The sequence below is a fragment of the Podarcis tiliguerta genome (assembly GCF_965153285.1).
Source record: "Podarcis tiliguerta genome assembly, chromosome: 16".
In the NCBI taxonomy this organism is placed as follows: Eukaryota; Metazoa; Chordata; class Lepidosauria; order Squamata; family Lacertidae; genus Podarcis; species Podarcis tiliguerta.
This window is the reverse complement of record NC_139549.1, coordinates 11,634,461-11,650,548: the sequence shown is the minus strand read 5'-3', so window position 1 is coordinate 11,650,548 and position 16,088 is coordinate 11,634,461. Positions and strand designations below refer to the sequence as shown.

At 49.1% G+C, this 16,088-nt stretch overlaps 1 protein-coding gene and 1 long non-coding RNA gene across 2 annotated transcripts; both read left to right on the top strand.

Annotated features, from left to right (window-relative positions):
* The first annotated feature begins 4 nt into the window (after positions 1–4).
* LOC310667061 lies at positions 5–4,891 on the top strand. Its single transcript, XR_014506160.1, has 2 exons — positions 5–255; positions 917–4,891. It is a non-coding gene; the product is annotated as an uncharacterized lncRNA (long non-coding RNA).
* Positions 4,892–6,932: 2,041 nt separating this feature from the next.
* CFAP126 (cilia and flagella associated protein 126) lies at positions 6,933–14,318 on the top strand. Its single transcript, XM_083418619.1, has 5 exons — positions 6,933–7,039; positions 8,155–8,217; positions 9,436–9,516; positions 11,303–11,479; positions 13,188–14,318. Exons 1-5 carry the CDS (start codon positions 7,013–7,015, stop codon positions 13,827–13,829), a joined length of 990 nt encoding a protein of 329 aa, XP_083274745.1. The 5' UTR covers positions 6,933–7,012; the 3' UTR covers positions 13,830–14,318.
* The last annotated feature ends 1,770 nt before the right edge of the window (positions 14,319–16,088 follow it).

The following is a 16,088-nucleotide window of genomic DNA, read 5'->3' as shown; positions in this document are numbered from 1 at the left end:
CTCTGCCTGCTTCAACCACGTTCATCCCAACCAGCAAATATATTTGAAATGGGGTCGGAAGGATTTTGCTTGTGGGTGGTGCTAACATAACTTGACAGGTATTTACTTAGCAATCGAAAGAGCATTTCCTTCCCGGGACAAATTTTCCATGTGATCTATATAACAATGTTTGTTCATAAGGATTTCCGTTGCTCGATAGCTTTCTGTTCTCTGGAAGCATAATATCTGTGCAGATATTTCCCCCTGGAAATAAGGGTTATCCATTGTTAATGGTGTTTTTATTGTTGTTTAGTCGTTTAGTCGTGTCCGACTCTTCGTGACCCCATGGACCAGAGCACGCCAGGCACTCCTGTCTTCCACTGCCTCCCGCAGTTTGGTCAGACTCATGTTTGTAGCTTCGAGAACACTGTCCAACCATCTCGTCCTCTGTCGTCCCCTTCTTCTTGTGCCCTCAATCTTTCCCAACACCAGGGTCTTTTCCAGGGAGTCTTCTCTTCTCATGAGGTGGCCAAAGTCTTGGAGCCTCAGCTTCAGGATCTGTCCTTCCAGTGAGCACTCAGGGCTGATTTCCTTAAGGATGGAGAAGTTTGATCTTCTTGCAGTCCATGGGACTCTCAAGAGTCTCCTCCAGCACCATCATTCAAAAGCATCCATTCTTCTGCGATCAGCCTTCTTGATGGTCCAGCTCTCACTTCCATACACCACTACTGGGAAAACCATGGCTTTAACTATACGGACCTTTGTTGGCAAGGTGATGTCTCTGCTTTTTAAGACGCTGTCTAGGTTTACCATCGCCTTTCTCCCAAGGAGTAGGCGTCTTTTAATTTCGTGACCGCTGTCACCATCTGCAGTGATCATGGAGCCCAAGAAAGTAAAATCTCTCACTGCCTCCATTTTCCCCCCTTCTATTTGCCAGGAGGTGATGGGCCCAGGTGTTTTTATAGACTTGCTATAATTTCTATTGCTCCAAAAGTCTGGCATTTATTACTGCCCCTGCTCTCCTTTCCTCTCTGCTTCAAGATTTCACACCTGTTTTCTGTGATGACTTTGTTGCATGCTTGATTTTGCATCTTAATGATTAAAAATAATAACGGGCTAGGGTTTATTCAGGATCATCCGGCGGGATCCTAAATCGCATCCGTTCTTGTAAATGTTACGCTTGGAATAACCCCAAGTGGCCACCGGGGGGCACTGTTGCGCTGCTTCAGAAAACAATCCTTGCAGATCTATTTCCTCCTTTCTCTCTGCAAGAACTCAGCGCCCTTCCCTTTGGCCTTGCTGGTGTCCAGGAAAGCTGGAAACTCGCCAGATGATTTGATTGCAGCCTCTGTAGCTCCACGCCATTCTTCTTCTTCTCTGCTGGGCATCACTGGCTGGTGGCTATACCAGCTGCAGTTGATAGGAAACACTGCTGTCAAAAAAATGCTGTATTAGTACTGCAGTTCTTGTATTTACATGAAAACCAATAAAATTTTTGTGGGGGGATGCGGGATGCTGTTCAGAAGAGGAGGTGCTGGTCCTAATTTCTGTGGCTTTGTGTGCCAATTCCTCTGCCTCCCTCAAAAACAAAAACACAACAACTTAAAATGACCTATTCCATAGAATGATGTATAACTTGTTTTAGAAAATTGTGTCTGTGTGTTTTAATGGTGAAACAAACTCTTTTAAAAAAAGCTGTTTTTCATGTTTTCATTCAGCCCTTAAGCTTTCAGCAGTAGATTAATCAACTAAAGTTTCAAGTTGATTAATCTAAGGCAGGCATTTTCCCTCTCCACCCATAAGTGGGGCTGAGGCTTAATTTATTTATGACATTTTTAAAATTCTCAATCTTCTTGCAAGGAACTCATGGCAGTGTTAACGATCCTCCCCTTAATTTTAACCTCCTGCCAACCTTGTGAGGTAGGCTGTGTAACCTTCCAACCACTAAATAATATATTTCACTTATAACAATGATTCATAATTAAATAACTCTTTATAAAACCAGGCGCTTAGCAAGTGGCTAGGGAAATGCATTTCTCCTTCTTCCAGAACACTGGGACATCCAGTGAAGCTGAGCGACAAAAAGAAGTCCTAATTCACGCAGCATAGAGCGGAACTATGGAACTGACTGCCTCAGGACGCAGGAACGGTCATCAACTCGGATGGCTTTAAAAGAGCATTAGACAAGTTCATGGAGGAGAGGGCTATTGATGGCTACTGTCCCCGAGGGCAATGCTCTGCCATCCAAGGTCTGAGGCAGCAATACTTCTGAATCCCTCTTTCTGAAAAACACAGGAGGGAAGAGTTCCTCTTGCTTGTCATGTACGATTGCCATATGTCTGGCTTGGGCGGCTTAAGGTGGTTCTGGGGATTGTGCAAAAAATACATAAGTATTTCACCAGTTTCCTTAAAAAAAAAAAAAAAGCTCAGCAATTTGGGGGTCTTCCTGGTTTTTACTTTTTTGGAATATGGCAACCGTGTCAGGAGTTCGGCCTACACTCCAGTAGGACCCTGGCAGAGACACATGCCTGCCTGGCATGTTCCCTCCCTCTTGGTTAATTGTTTGGGAGCTTCATAAGCTTTCTTCAGCCCGAACATCACAGCGACCGATGCCAACCGACACCGGCACACTTAGGGATCCACAGTCTGCGCTGTTCGCGTGACAGAACTCAGCATTTTGGATAATGTACTTTATTTACATATAAACACACATGGTGAAATATACTCAAGAGTGGAGTCAAGAGTGGATTTCATGCTCTTAATTCAGCTCATAGTGGGAGGAGGAATGGAAGTCCCCCCAGAATGGCCGCTTTATATACATTATTTACACAATGGGCTGCCCGTGATTGGCTAATTCTGGAATTCTCCTGTAGGCCAATCAGGTTGTGGATTCTCTTCCATCTGGAGCTGGATTGGGTGGCTCCTGCAGACCAATCATACTGCTGCATTGTTCTAGGACCAATCAGACTGCTGCATTCTGAATCCTCTTGTTCTAGGACCAATCAGACTGCTGCATTCTGAATCCTCTTGTTCTAGGACCAATCAGACTGCTGCATTTTGGATCCTATTCAACTCAGTACATAACACACGGAGCACTGCAACATGGCTCCCTCTCTCTCTAGCATCAGACAGCAAAGAGAAAAGGAATAAAGGACAATAGTCCCACTTTACGTAACACGGTAACACTAACATCTTGTCTCCATCAAACATCTTTGACTCTGTGGAGTCAAAACATACACCGTCATGTGAAAGGCAACAATCCCATGACTGCAATCACAGAGCAGGAATTCTAACAAACCCTGCTTGTGGGTTTTGGCTGCAGGATGAACAGGATGCTGGACTAGATGGGCCATGGGCCGGATCCTGCAGGGCTCTCCTAACGGATGGGTTGAGTCTAGCAAGCAGGATGTTGGAGGCGCCTCTCCTGGCTTCCCAGCTCCGGAGATGCAAGGCTGGCAGCTTCACCGTCCAAGTCATTAGCAAGCGAAGCCTGTTTGCTTGACGTGTCTTCCCATAAAACGCAGGCAGCCGGTGCTGGAGGGGGGAGAGGGACCCACACACACACAAAAAAAACACAGGCCGCGTCTGGCCCGCTTTAATTATCCTTGTAAATTAATCCGTCGCTCTCGTTCAGTGCATGCAAATGCAATTTAATTATTGGCAGCATATCCTCACTGGGGCAGAGGGAATGTACACAGCTCGCGGCTCACCCTCGCTCCCTGCGAAAGAGAGGCCACGGGTTGCCGGCTCATCTCCCCAGAGAGCGAGGCTTCCAAGAAATATGGCGCAAACTGATTAGGGAAATCGGCAACAGGCGTCCCTGGGGAACGTGGGGAAGGAAAAGGAGAAGCTGATTGACACCGCACAGATCCGACTCTCAGTTCCGCTGCAGGCAGTGATTAATTAAATGCAATAATGAAATTAAAAGGCAATGTAGCGGCCGCAGGTTTGCGGAGCGTCGGCTGGGCTAGGTGACCTCCAGGAAAACCTGGTTAGGTCCAAAGGAAGCTGCCTTATAGTGTGTCATTGCTCCATCTAAGCTAGTACTGTCTGCACGGACTGGCAGCAGCTCGTCAGGCCTGGCCCAGCCCTACCTGGCGGTGACGCTGGAGATTTGAACCCAAGACCCTCCCCATGAAGTGCAGCTGCTCTGTCACTGAGTTATGGCCCTTCTTCTAACATTAAAGTGAGTTTCCAGTTCTGATTTTGAGTAGTGATCGGATTTAAACAGGAACATAAGAATCGGAGACTATTGGCCCACCTAGTATTGGCTACACTGACTGGCAGCAGCACTCCAGGGCTTCAGGTATTGGTATTTCCCTGTCCTACCTGGCTGTGGTTATTCAGTAGTGTTACGGAAATTACCGGGGGGGGGCACATCTTTAAAGTTAAATATTACAAATATTATGCCTGAATGTATCCTTTCAGCTTGACAGCTCAGGGAAGTTACCTAGCTTTAAAAATAATATAAAATTATCTCCTTTGCCAGTTTCCTCCATTCCAAAGCTATTTCCCCTTGAAAAAGGACTCCAGGAAGTTCCCAGAGGTGACAATTGCTGGGCTCATTGTTAGCCAAGGGAAGCCAAATCTCATCACCTGACTTGCCTCAGGCTCCAGACATGCAAAGGAAGTTCTATTGTACTTTTGGGTGGTGGGTACTTAAGACATATTTGTCTATGCTAATCTTGTACCAAGGACTTGTCTGGACATGTTTGCCAAGGTTAAACTAGTATAACCCCTGTCTACCCCTCCCCTTTTGTGACATGTCAGTGATGTAGCAATGATGCTGTACGAACTGTATTCTGGGATATGGTGGGAAAGTTTTAAAAGTCTTTGTCAGCCCATCCTTGGGGTTCAAATTTGCTCTTTGAACCTATTGCGCAATAAACTTTGGTCTACAGCCATTTGCTCCGGTTGGTGGCTGGACTCCTTCCTTTATTCCGCAGGGATCCTCCAGAGGAGGGCAACCAAAATGGTCAAAGGCCTGGAAACGATGCCTTATGAGGAACGGCTAAGGGAGCTGGGCATGTTTAGCCTGGAGAAGAGGAGGTTAAGGGGTGATATGATAGCCATGTTCAAATATATAAAAGGATGCCACATAGAGGAGGGAGAAAGGTTGTTTTCTGCTGCTCCAGAGAAGCGGACACGGAGCAATGGATCCAAACTACAAGAAAGAAGATTCCACCTAAGCATTAGGAAGAACTTCCTGACAGTAAGAGCTGTTCGACAGTGGAATTTGCTGCCAAGGACTGTGGTGGAGTCTCCTTCTTTGGAGGTCTTTAAGCAGAGGCTTGACAACCATATGTCAGGAGTGCTCTGATGGTGTTTCCTGCTTGGCAGGGGGTTGGACTCGATGGCCCTTGTGGTCTCTTCCAACTCTATGATTCTATGATTCTATGGCTCTGCCCAACGAGCTGGGTGACTGAGCAGCCTCACACCCAGATTTTTTCCTTAACAAGTAGCAAGAACTGACTACTCTGCCCATGCTCAGGAGACGCATTTCTTGGCCGTTTCTGCGTATCCCCTACAACAAACACAACTCACCTGGTGCTGTGGCAGCCCTGGCTGGTACAGAGGGCTGCTGCTTAGAAATCGTGACTGCTTAGAAATCACGATAAGAATCTGACCCGTTGCTTCTTTCAGATTTGCATAGTCTACAAAGACTTTCAGAGACTCATAAGACTTTCATTTGGTTCTATGTTTTCAAGAGAATCCATCAAGAGTGTATATTTTGTGACTTTCAGAGATTTATAAGATTTCTGTTTATTTGGTTTTGCAGAGAGTGCATTTCGTATATTTCATACTGTTCAATGTTCTGTATAGATTATATAAAGAGTTTATATTGTCATCGTATTGTTGTACTTCGTTTTGCTTTGGATATTACTAATAGAAATCATGACTGGCAGCGTTTGCAGGATTAAGTCAGGACCGGAGTTACAAATGCACCAAATTCTACAGACATGCAGGAAAATAAATACAGAATGTGGCATTCTTCTTTTTCTTCTTAATACCAACCCATCTTTCTTCTAACGAGCGCTCCAGGGGGATTTTATCCCCGCAACAACCCTGTAGGGAAAGTCAGCCCGAGCAGCGATTTCAACCTTGGTCTCCTCGCATTCCTTCTCCAATACACATTATGCCGCCAGGTGGGATATCCAGTCTCCTGAAAATATCCATCTTTTTCCTTAAAAAATAATAATAATGAAGAAAACATGTTTCTAGTCCTTAACACATACGGGTAGCCAAACTAAGGCCCAGAGGCTGGATCCGGCCCAATCGCCTTCTCAATCTGGCCTGCGGACGGAATCAGCGTGTTTTTACATGAGTAGACTGCAGTGGCGTAGCGTGGGGGGTGCAGGGGGGGCCGGCCGCACCGGGCGCAGCATCGGGGGGCGGGTGCGCTCGCACTCGCAGCTCTCTGCCCCTACCTGGCTCACGCTCTCTCACTGCAGTGCTGGCTGTGCGAATCCGAGCCGAACCGCCGGGTCACCGCCCACTGTGGAGGGGAGGGTGCCAGGCGTGCGGTGCGGAGAGAGAGCGAGGGACTATCTGGGGGAGGGACAGTGCAGGGGGGGCGCAAATTACTTGCCTTGCCCCGGGTGCTGACAACCCACGCTACGCCACTGGTAGACTGTGTCCTTTTATTTAAGATGCATCTCTGCGTTATATGCGGGGCATAGGAATTCATTAATTCCCCCCCAAAAAATATAGTCCGGCCCCCCACAAGTTATGAGGGACGGTGGACCGGCCCCCTGCTGAAAAAGTTTGCTTAACACAAGTTTCTAGTTCCTAATGTGGATCCCAGCAGCGCAGGAAAGGCGGGGGGGTGGGAGAGGGGGAAGTTGACTAGGGAGGCGTGGCTTAGAACTCTGGTTTGAATGACAAAAACGGAGGAAAGGGAGGAGGGAGGAGATTGGGCGTGGCTTATGAGCCTGGTTTCCCATTGGCTGGCGTGCTTTTTTCCCTCCTTCCAGTCACGCCCACAACCCCCGTTGCTAGGATACTTCCCAAACAAAGACGCAGAGCAGCCAGCATGGCAACGCACTACAGTTCTGGCCAGGTGAGGGGGGTGGGGGAGAAGAGAGGCTGCCCCGAATTGAAACCACCCCTTATATTTCCCAAATAAGACGCTTGAATTAGAGGGGGGGGGGAGGATGGGATTGCTCAGGGCAAGGAGAAATTGTTTAGGGAAGCTTTTAATATTTGATGAATTATTTTATTTTAATATTTTGTTGGAAGCCGCCCAGAGTGGCTGGGGAAAGACAGCCAGATGGGCAGGGTATAAATAAATTATTATTATTATTATTATTATTATTATTATTATAGCTGTCAACTTTTCCCTTTTCTTGTGAGGAATCCTATTGGGAATAAGGGAATTTCCCTTAAAAAAAGGGGAACGTTGACAGCTATGATTATTATTCCCTTTCCTCCCTACTGTGAGGAGTTCCATTCCCCCTCCTTAGTTCAGAATCGGCCCTTCTTTGCTATTTGCTCCAAAGCGTCTATGAAGAGGCAAACCTCTCCCCACTTTCAACGTTTTTCCCAAACAACCATCTGCAATAAAGCCCTCATTGAGGAATTCTTTGCCCCCTCCCTTGGAGTGAGACCCCCCCTCCTCAGTTTGGAGAGGACTCTGCAGCTCGCCCTCCCCTTGCCCCGTTTAAAATCTCCTCCAGGGTCTGTTAGTCACAAGCTTTCCACTTCCTCACATCTGGGAACCTACCTACCTACTCTCCCTCCCTCCCCCAGGGAGAAAAATCCTCTCACCTTGCCAACCAAATGCCCCCATGGGAAGCCTGCAAGCAAGACCTGGTTGCAATGAGCCACCCCCTCACCTCGTTTTCCAGCTGTTCCTTCCCTTCTCTCCCCCCCCCCCCGCTTTTGGCATAATATATTCTGCTTCCTGGGGAGGGGTAATGAGCTCTACAGCAGCCCCCCCTTTCCCCCAATGACATTTCTGCCCCATTTTGCTCATACATTTCATTTCATGACCATGAGGACTAGGAACTTACTGGATCTCTTTAAAAGTGAAAGACAAGGTTCCCTTCCACATACACACACTTCATCTTTACCGCTCGGTATTCAGGGACCAGCACTAAACCTGCCGTATCCCAGCTCTGTTGCCTTGAGGTTTCATTGCCCCATCTCAAATACGCCCCCCCCTTTGTTTTGCAGTATGAAGATGCGTACAATCCTAAGAATTTGCAGAACTGGAACCTTCCCAGAGTTGCTAAGGAGGTGAGTTTCCTCTGGAAGCAAGTGTGGAATGAGCGGACTTTGGAAATAGGTTGAGGTCTGGTGCTCTCCTAACAACAGAATAAGCCTCACCCTTTTCCCAGCATTGGGGAAACTCTTATATATTTTACGGTTTGTGTTGTGGTTTTTATAACATGTTAACCTCTAAGACGCGGGACGCGGGTGGCGCTGTGGGTAAAACCTCAGCGCCTAGGGCTTGCCAATCGCATGGTCAGCGGTTCAAATCCCGCGGCGGGGTGAGCTCCCGTCTTTCGGTCCCAGCTCCTGCCCACCTAGCAGTTCGAAAGCACCCCTAAGTGCAAGTAGATAAATAGGTACCGCTTTATAGCGGGAAGGTAAACGGCGTTTCCGTGTGCTGCGCTGGTGCTGGCTCGCCAGAGCAGCTTTGTCACGCTGGCCACGTGACCCGGACGTTTCTGCGGACAGCGCTGGCCCCCGGCCTCTTAAGTGAGATGGGCGCACAACCCTAGAGTCGGACACGACTGGCCCGTACGGGCAGGGGTACCTTTACCTTTAACCTCTAAGAAGCCGATTTTGGCATTAAGTGTGATAAAAATTAATAAATGAATATAGTAAAATCCAATTAAGGGCACATTTCTTGTCACCATCATCTTCTGCTGCATATTTATATAAATCGTGGGTTGTATCCAACATTTTATAACCTACCTCACAAGGTTGTTGTGGGGATTAAGGGAGGAGGAGGAGAGCCTTGTATGCCACCTTGAGCTCATTGAAGGGAAAAAAAGGGGGATATATAAATGCAATCCATGATCAGAATAAAATTAATGTACATGAATAACATGGGACCATTACGTTCAGTTAAATTCTCTGAGTAGAACTTTTTAAAAAAAAATGCTGCTAAATCATACAGAAAATATCAAAGCTGTTCCACAACAACTACATTAAACCATACAATAAAAGCCATATAAAAAAATTAAAATCAGTTAACTATTGTGGAAAGCGGTATTCTTAATTGCCTGCGTAAGCCTGACAGAATGGAAACATTTTCAGCAGATGCTTCCTGAATATCTAGTGGTGGAGAGTTCCACAAGACAGGCTGATGACATTAAAAGCTCCGTTCCTTGTTGTTGTCAAAGGAGCCTTGCCACCTCAGGGAAACTTGGTTCGATACAACCCTTAGTAAATAGAATGCTGCTCCTTCTACATTTGGTCTTCATTCTCCTCCCGTCTTCTCTGCAGCATCCCTCTGCCCGGGAAGGTTACACACAGTTTATAGCCAATGACCGAGGACACCTGCTTCCGACAGTCCCACGCTCCAAGGTGAGGCTCCGCTCCAGGGACGGGGAAATCTCAGGCCTGGGGGCTGAATGCGGCCCTTCAGGACTTTTGTGTGGCCCTCAGGACTCTCCCTAGGCCACGCCCCTTACGGACTGCCTGCCACACTTCTTAAACCCTGATAATTCCTCTGATTTGCCTGGATGGATGCCCTCCTAGTCAACCCCAGTTGGCGGGCCAATGGGCAGGGATGGTGGGCGCTGGAGCTCTGCCACATAGGTAAAGGTAAAGGGACCCCTGACCATTAGGTCCAGTCGTGACCAACTCTGGGGTTGCAGCGCTCATCTTGCTTTATTGGCCGAGGGAGCCAGCGTATAGCTTCCGGGTCATGTGGCCAGCATGACTAAGCCACTTCTGGCGAACCAGAAACGCTGTTTACCTTCCCGCCAGAGCGGTACCTATATATCTACTTGCACTTTGACGTGCTTTTGAACTGCTAGGTTGGCAGGAGCAGGGACCGAGCAATGGTAGCTCACCCCCGTCGTGGTAGCTCATCCCCGTCGTGGGGATTCGAACCACTGACCTTCTGATCAGCAAGTCCTAGGCTCAGTGGTTTAACCCACAGTCTCACCCGCATCCCACCCTGCCACATAGCACATGGTTAAACAGTGGGATTTGTTCCCACAAGAGGTAGTGATAGTCACTCACTTAGATGGATTTAAAAAGGGGATTGGGCGAATTCCTGGAGGATAAGGCTATCAACAGCTACAAGTCGTGACGGCAATGTTCACTTGCCAGTGTTCACCCTCTGAATACCAGTTTCTGGCTCTCACAAGTGGGCAGAGTTGCTGTGGCTCTCAAGTCCCGTTTGTTGGCTGCGCTTTGGAGCAGCTGGCCGTCTGCTGAGAGAAAAGGATGCTCGACTCCATCAATAGCTAGCAGCTACAATGGCTATGTTCTCCCTTTACTGTGGGAGGCGGCAATGAGCCACTGAGTTTCTGGGAATCACAAACGCCGGAGATTTGCTGTTGCGCTTTTTTATTTTTAAAATACAATTTTATTAGTTTTTTACACGAAATTTGACGTTACAGTGGTACCTCAGGTTACATACGCTTCAGGTTACAGACTCTGCTAACCCAGAAATAGTGCTTCAGGTTAAGAACTTTGCTTCAGGATGAGAACAGAAATCGTGCTCCGGCAGCACGGAGGCAGCGGGAGGCCCCATTAGCTAAAATGGTGCTTCAGGTTAAGAACAGTTTCAGGTTAAGAACGGCCCTCTGGAACGAATTAAGTACGGTACTTAACCTGAGGTACCACTGTATTCCTTTGGACATAATACATAATTACATTTTGCCTTCCCATCCGTACGTCCGCGATGCTCCTGTTGTTATTCCTTTATCTGCTGCCATAGCTGCTATTTATCTTCTACTTACTTTACCATCGTTCATTTATTCTCCTTCCCTCGCCTGTTATTCGAATCCCGCTTGCGATTTAATTTGGCTGTAGTGTTTTTGATCAAATAGTCCCGACTAGAACCTCCAACTCTTGGACCAACTTCTCATCTTTTTGACCTCTTATTTCTGCTGTCAACTTTGCCATCTCTGCCTAGTCCATTAACTTCAAAATCCATTCTTCTTCCGCTGGGAAAGAAGGTCCCTTTGTGCCCACGTCCTGCTTGGCGACTTCCCCCATAGTCACCTGGCTGGTCATGGCAAGAACAGGATGCTGGACCCGATGGGCCTCTTGGCCGGAGCCAGCCGCTGGGCTCTCGGCTTGCGTCCTTGCGTCCCATCCGTGTGCTTGAGCCCTCTCCTTCCTCGCCCCCCTACAGGCCTCCCCTTGGGGAACATACATGGGCACATGGGATATGCCCCTGAAGATCCCCCCGGCCAAAGTCAACCTCACGTCCCGCTCGGTGAACGCAGCCGCCCATCTCACTGAGTGGATCAGCAAGTCCACGGCCTTGAACAACGCCTGTAACGGGTTCTGCCCGGAAATCACCGGCAAGGTAAAATGGGCTGGGCTGGGGGGTAGGGGTTGGTGTTTGGAATCCCCCTCTGGGACACACCTGTAGGCCAAGCCAGTGTGGCGTAGTGGTTAAGAGCGGTGGACTCGTAATCTGGTGAACTGGGTTCGCTTCCCGGCTCCTCCACATGCAGCTGCTGGGTGACCTTGGGCCAGTCACACTTCTTTGAAGTCTCTCAGCCTCACTCACCTCACAGAGTGTTTGTTGTGGGGGAGGAAAGGAAAGGAGTATGTTAGCCGCTTTGAGACTCCTTCGGGTAGTGATAAAGCGGGATATCAAATCCAAACTCCTCTTCTTCAAGCGGGACAGCCAGGGAGCCTTTGCAGAATCCAAAGTCACCTCTGCTGCACCATTCATTTGAAGCACACTTAACGCACATGTGAATCACAGGCTGCACGCTGCAAAGAGCTGTTGTTCCCGGCGTGGCGGCACTCTTAACAAACAGCAGACGAAGTGTCCCCATTTTCCAGGGACAGTCCTGGATTTACAGAAGCCTTCCCTATTTGTGTTTCGATCCTGGAATGTCCCGCTTTTCCTTAGGACGTCCCTCTTTTCATTGGAGAAATCTTGGAGGGTATGAAACCGCAGCTGAATTCCTGGAGAGTGGCTGCCAGGCAGTTTAGATAATTCTGAACTGTAGTTTCCTGTATTTGTATCTTTGCTGAAGGGCTGTTGCTCCCAGATTCAATCCCCAGGATCTCCAGGTAGTGAGCTGCTGCAAGTCAGTGTTGGCAATGCTGCGATAGATGGAGCAATAGTTGAGTCATTGTGGAAATCCCCTTCCTATGGTCCCATCAGCTGCAGGCAGCATAATCAATGGCCAGGCATGATGGGAGTTGTAGTCCCAACAAACAAACTGGAGGACGTGAGGTTAGGGAAGCTGGCCATAGACAGGCCTCTCTTTCAGGCCTCTCTTTCCTCCCAAAGAATCCTGGGAACTGTAGTTCACTGCGCACAGTGCTACCGTTCCCAGCACCCTTAACACATGAGAGTTGCCAGGATTCTTTGGGGGGAGAGCCATGTGCTTTAAATGTTTGCCAAGTGTTCTTTAAATGTATACGGTGTGGATGCGACCCAAATCTCATGCTTGGCATACTGATAGCTGTGAGATCGCAGAAAGGTTGACTGTAAAATGTTCCTTAAAACTGTTGAAAGGAAATGCTAGAGTGATGCAGTTTTATCCTGACAGACTTATGCAGTTGTTTTGACATTTTCTTGAGTTGCCAGTCATTTTAATGATTGATCTGTACTGCTTTTAATGGGGTTTTTTTCTGTTTGTATATCGCTGTACTCTGCCCGGATACATGTATAAGGAAACTTTTTTAGATAGCTAAGGAGGATGGAGGGCACAAGAAATGTTTAGGAAACCAGGCAGCCTTTGGAGAATTAGGGAAGGGCTGTAGAGCATCTTCTTTCTATGCAGAAGGCTGGGGAAAGACTCTCTTTCTGAAAGAGCAGCTGCCAGACAGTGCAGACAATATTGAAATAGATGGACCAACAGTGATCCTCCACTGAATCCGATTGGCAGGAGATACAGTACAGACAGGTGGACTGCTTCACTCCCAGTGTATTTAAACGATGGAACTCACTGTTGCAGGACGATGTGTTTAATTATTTTATTAGATTTATTTATTAGTGATTTATGCAGTGATGGGCAACCTCCTATTCTCTCCCTCCCAAATCCCCACAGCCAAGCGACCCTCCACCACGCGCTTGCAAACCCGTCAAAGGCGGCCCGTCGTCAAGAAAAGCCTCGGAGCGTCCCGGCTCGGTGGGCAAGATGCCTGCTCAGGAAGACGCCGCAGCCAGAGGGTCCGCCACCCCCAAGGGCCCCCTCTCCCGCCAGCCCGGTTGCATTGACGTCCGCATGAAAGACGACTTGCCGGATGCCCAGCAGATGGAGCCCAAGGAACCCAGACCTCCAGCCACCAGCGAAATCCCGGTCTCACGCCAGCCCGGTTCCATGGATGTCCGCATGAAAGAAAACGGGAGCCCCAAAATCCCGTCCCCGAGCCGCCCCAGCTCCAGGGAGCCTGCCGCCAGGAGGGCGGCCTCGGCAGAGGCCCCTGCTTCAGGCTGGCCCCGGTCGCTGGAAGGGAAGCCCAAAGGGGTCAGCACCCCTGAGCTCTTGGCTTCGTGTCGCCCAGGCTCCATGGAAGCCAATCCCCGGAGCCCGCTTTTGGCCGAAGCCCTGGCGTCCAGCCGGCCCACCACAAAGGGCAGCCTTGCAGCACCAGATGTGCGGAAGACCCCGCTAGACATGGGTTCGGATTGGCGGGAGAAGGGAGCCTCTCCCCGACCCCTCCATGGCCTGGAGGAGCCGTCCAGTTAGAACCAGTCCGCTTGGAAATGGAAAAATTCTATTACCAATGAGTTGAAAGTTGAAAACAAGCCATTCTGCTCAGTCTGGTCGAGATGTCCTGGGGTGCCTGCGTGTGTTTCTTTCCCCTCTCCTACCCTCTCACCTCGCCCCACCTTGGGGCTTCTTTCCACCCCCCTGCCCTCTCCCCGTTCCCCCCCAGTTCCCTTTCTCTGTTCTACCTACCAAGAAACACCTTCCATCCGGTCAGCCCAGACAACTGAGACCCATCCATTTCTCCACTCGCCTGAACCTCAGGAAAAACGAATAAAGGAAGGGGGTTAGAGCCCTGCCTGAGAGACACTGCCCAGGAGATGACCTGCCCGAACAAGCGGGCAGCAAGACAACCAACCCGAGCTTTGCCAATCAGAAAATTAAATAATTACAACCACAGGGGCCGCTGATGATGGAATGGGTGTTTTCATGGTAATAGACACTAAATAAAGCTAACCCCAAAAACCACCGTTTCCCAATAGGTCTTGATTGCCTGCTTGTGTGGTGTAGTGGTTAAGAGCGGTAGTCTCGTAATCTGGAGAACCGGGTTCGCTTCCCCGCTCCTCCACATGCAGCTGCTGGGAGACCTTGGGCCAGTCACACTACTCTGAAGTCTCTCAGCCCCACTCACCTCACAGAGTGTTTGTTGTGGGGGAGGAAGGGAAAGGAGAATGTGAGCCGCTTTGAGACTCCCTAGGGTAGTGATAAAGCGGGATATCAAATCCAAACTCTTCTTCTTCTTCTTGATTTTAATTTTAATGTAAAGGAAAACACGAGGGCTGCCGGCAGCTTGAAGGAATGTCAAATCAATTTGTCGTGTGCACTTTGATTTCATTAAGGCCGTCTTCCTCTGTACAGATTTATCCGGGCAGAAGCTCCATTGGGCTTTCTTTGGAGTCGGCAAGGATAGGATAAGCTGCCCATTTGTGGACAAGTAAAGAAGTTATTGGTCTGAAGAGAAAAATATCTGTCTGTTTCCGGACATAGCAGGCAGTGTCTTGGATAAGAGGCATTGCCTCCTGGGTGCGAGAGGAGATGAGGCCTCTTCCAGGATGGTATTTTAGCATTAATTCCTGCGAGAGAAGGAGTGTCTTTTCCAAGATGGAATGAAAAGAGGTCACATTCCCTTGGGGGGGGGCACATGCAGGTGAGGGCGGGGCCAGAGGCAAAAGTGGGTGGAGCAATGGATGCAAAGTTTACCTTTCTACCTAGGCTAGATGATTCCCCACCCCCCCACCCCTATCTTTGATCCAGGCAAGCGAGAGGCATCAGAGATCAAGGACATACCGTAATTCCAGGCAGGCAAGGAGGTGCAAAGCAGGGCTAGTGAGGGGTGTTGCCTGGGGAGAGTCTTGAGGGCCAAACAGAGGCACCTGGGGGACCACATTCAGCTCCCAGAAATGTACCCTCACTTAAGATAAGCCCATGAAATCTTGCCCTGCCTTGTGAGGGCAAAGCCCTGATGCAGACTAAGAGCACCCTCTTGGAAGGTGTGAAAGGAGCCCCCTAAGCTACGCTCTGCCACAGACAGTGTTGCCAGCTCAGGAGCAGCATCCCAGACCCTGAAATTTCAGGACTCAAACCTGAGACTTAGTGGAGGGATGCAGTGATGCCATGTGTGGGGGGGAGGTTTGACCTCCCCTAGGGATGTGGGTGGCGCTGTGGGTTAAACCACAGAGCCTAGGACTTGCCGATCAGAAGGTCGGCGGTTCGAATCCCCACAATGGGGTGAGCTCCCGTTGCTCGGTCCCTGCTCCTGCCAACCTAGCAGTTTGAAAGCACATCAAAGTGCAAGTAGATAAATCGGTACCACTCCGGCGGGAAGGTAAACGGCGTTTCCGTGCGCTGCTCTGGTTCGCCAGAAGTGGCTTAGTCATGCTGGCCACATGACCCGGAAGCTGTACGCCGGCTCCCTCGGCCAATAAAGCGAGATGAGCGCTGCAACCCCAGAGTTGGCCACGACTGGACCTAATGGTCAGGGGTCCCTTTACCTATGACATCTTTAAGTCTATACAGTAATTTCAGATACGAAGATTAAATGGGAGAGGGGAGGAGGGACGGGAGAAGCACAGCTCCCCTTTCCCGAGTGTCCTGTCTATATATCCTGTCTATACAGTCAACTTCTGTTGGGCTGAAGCTTGCTATACAGTTGTACCTCTGGTTACATACTTAATTCATTCTGGAGGTCCGTTCTTAACCTGAAACTGTTCTTAACCAGTGTGGTGTAGTGGTTAAGAG

Bases quoted from the DNA above. Each gene is read 5' to 3' on its own strand.
- CFAP126 (XM_083418619.1), top strand. From the start codon at position 7,013: ATGGCAACGCACTACAGTTCTGGCCAG. The intron at 7,040-8,154 runs GTGAGGGGGGTG...TTTGTTTTGCAG, and splicing joins CGCACTACAGTTCTGGCCAG to TATGAAGATGCGTACAATCC. The intron at 8,218-9,435 runs GTGAGTTTCCTC...TCTTCTCTGCAG, and splicing joins TTCCCAGAGTTGCTAAGGAG to CATCCCTCTGCCCGGGAAGG.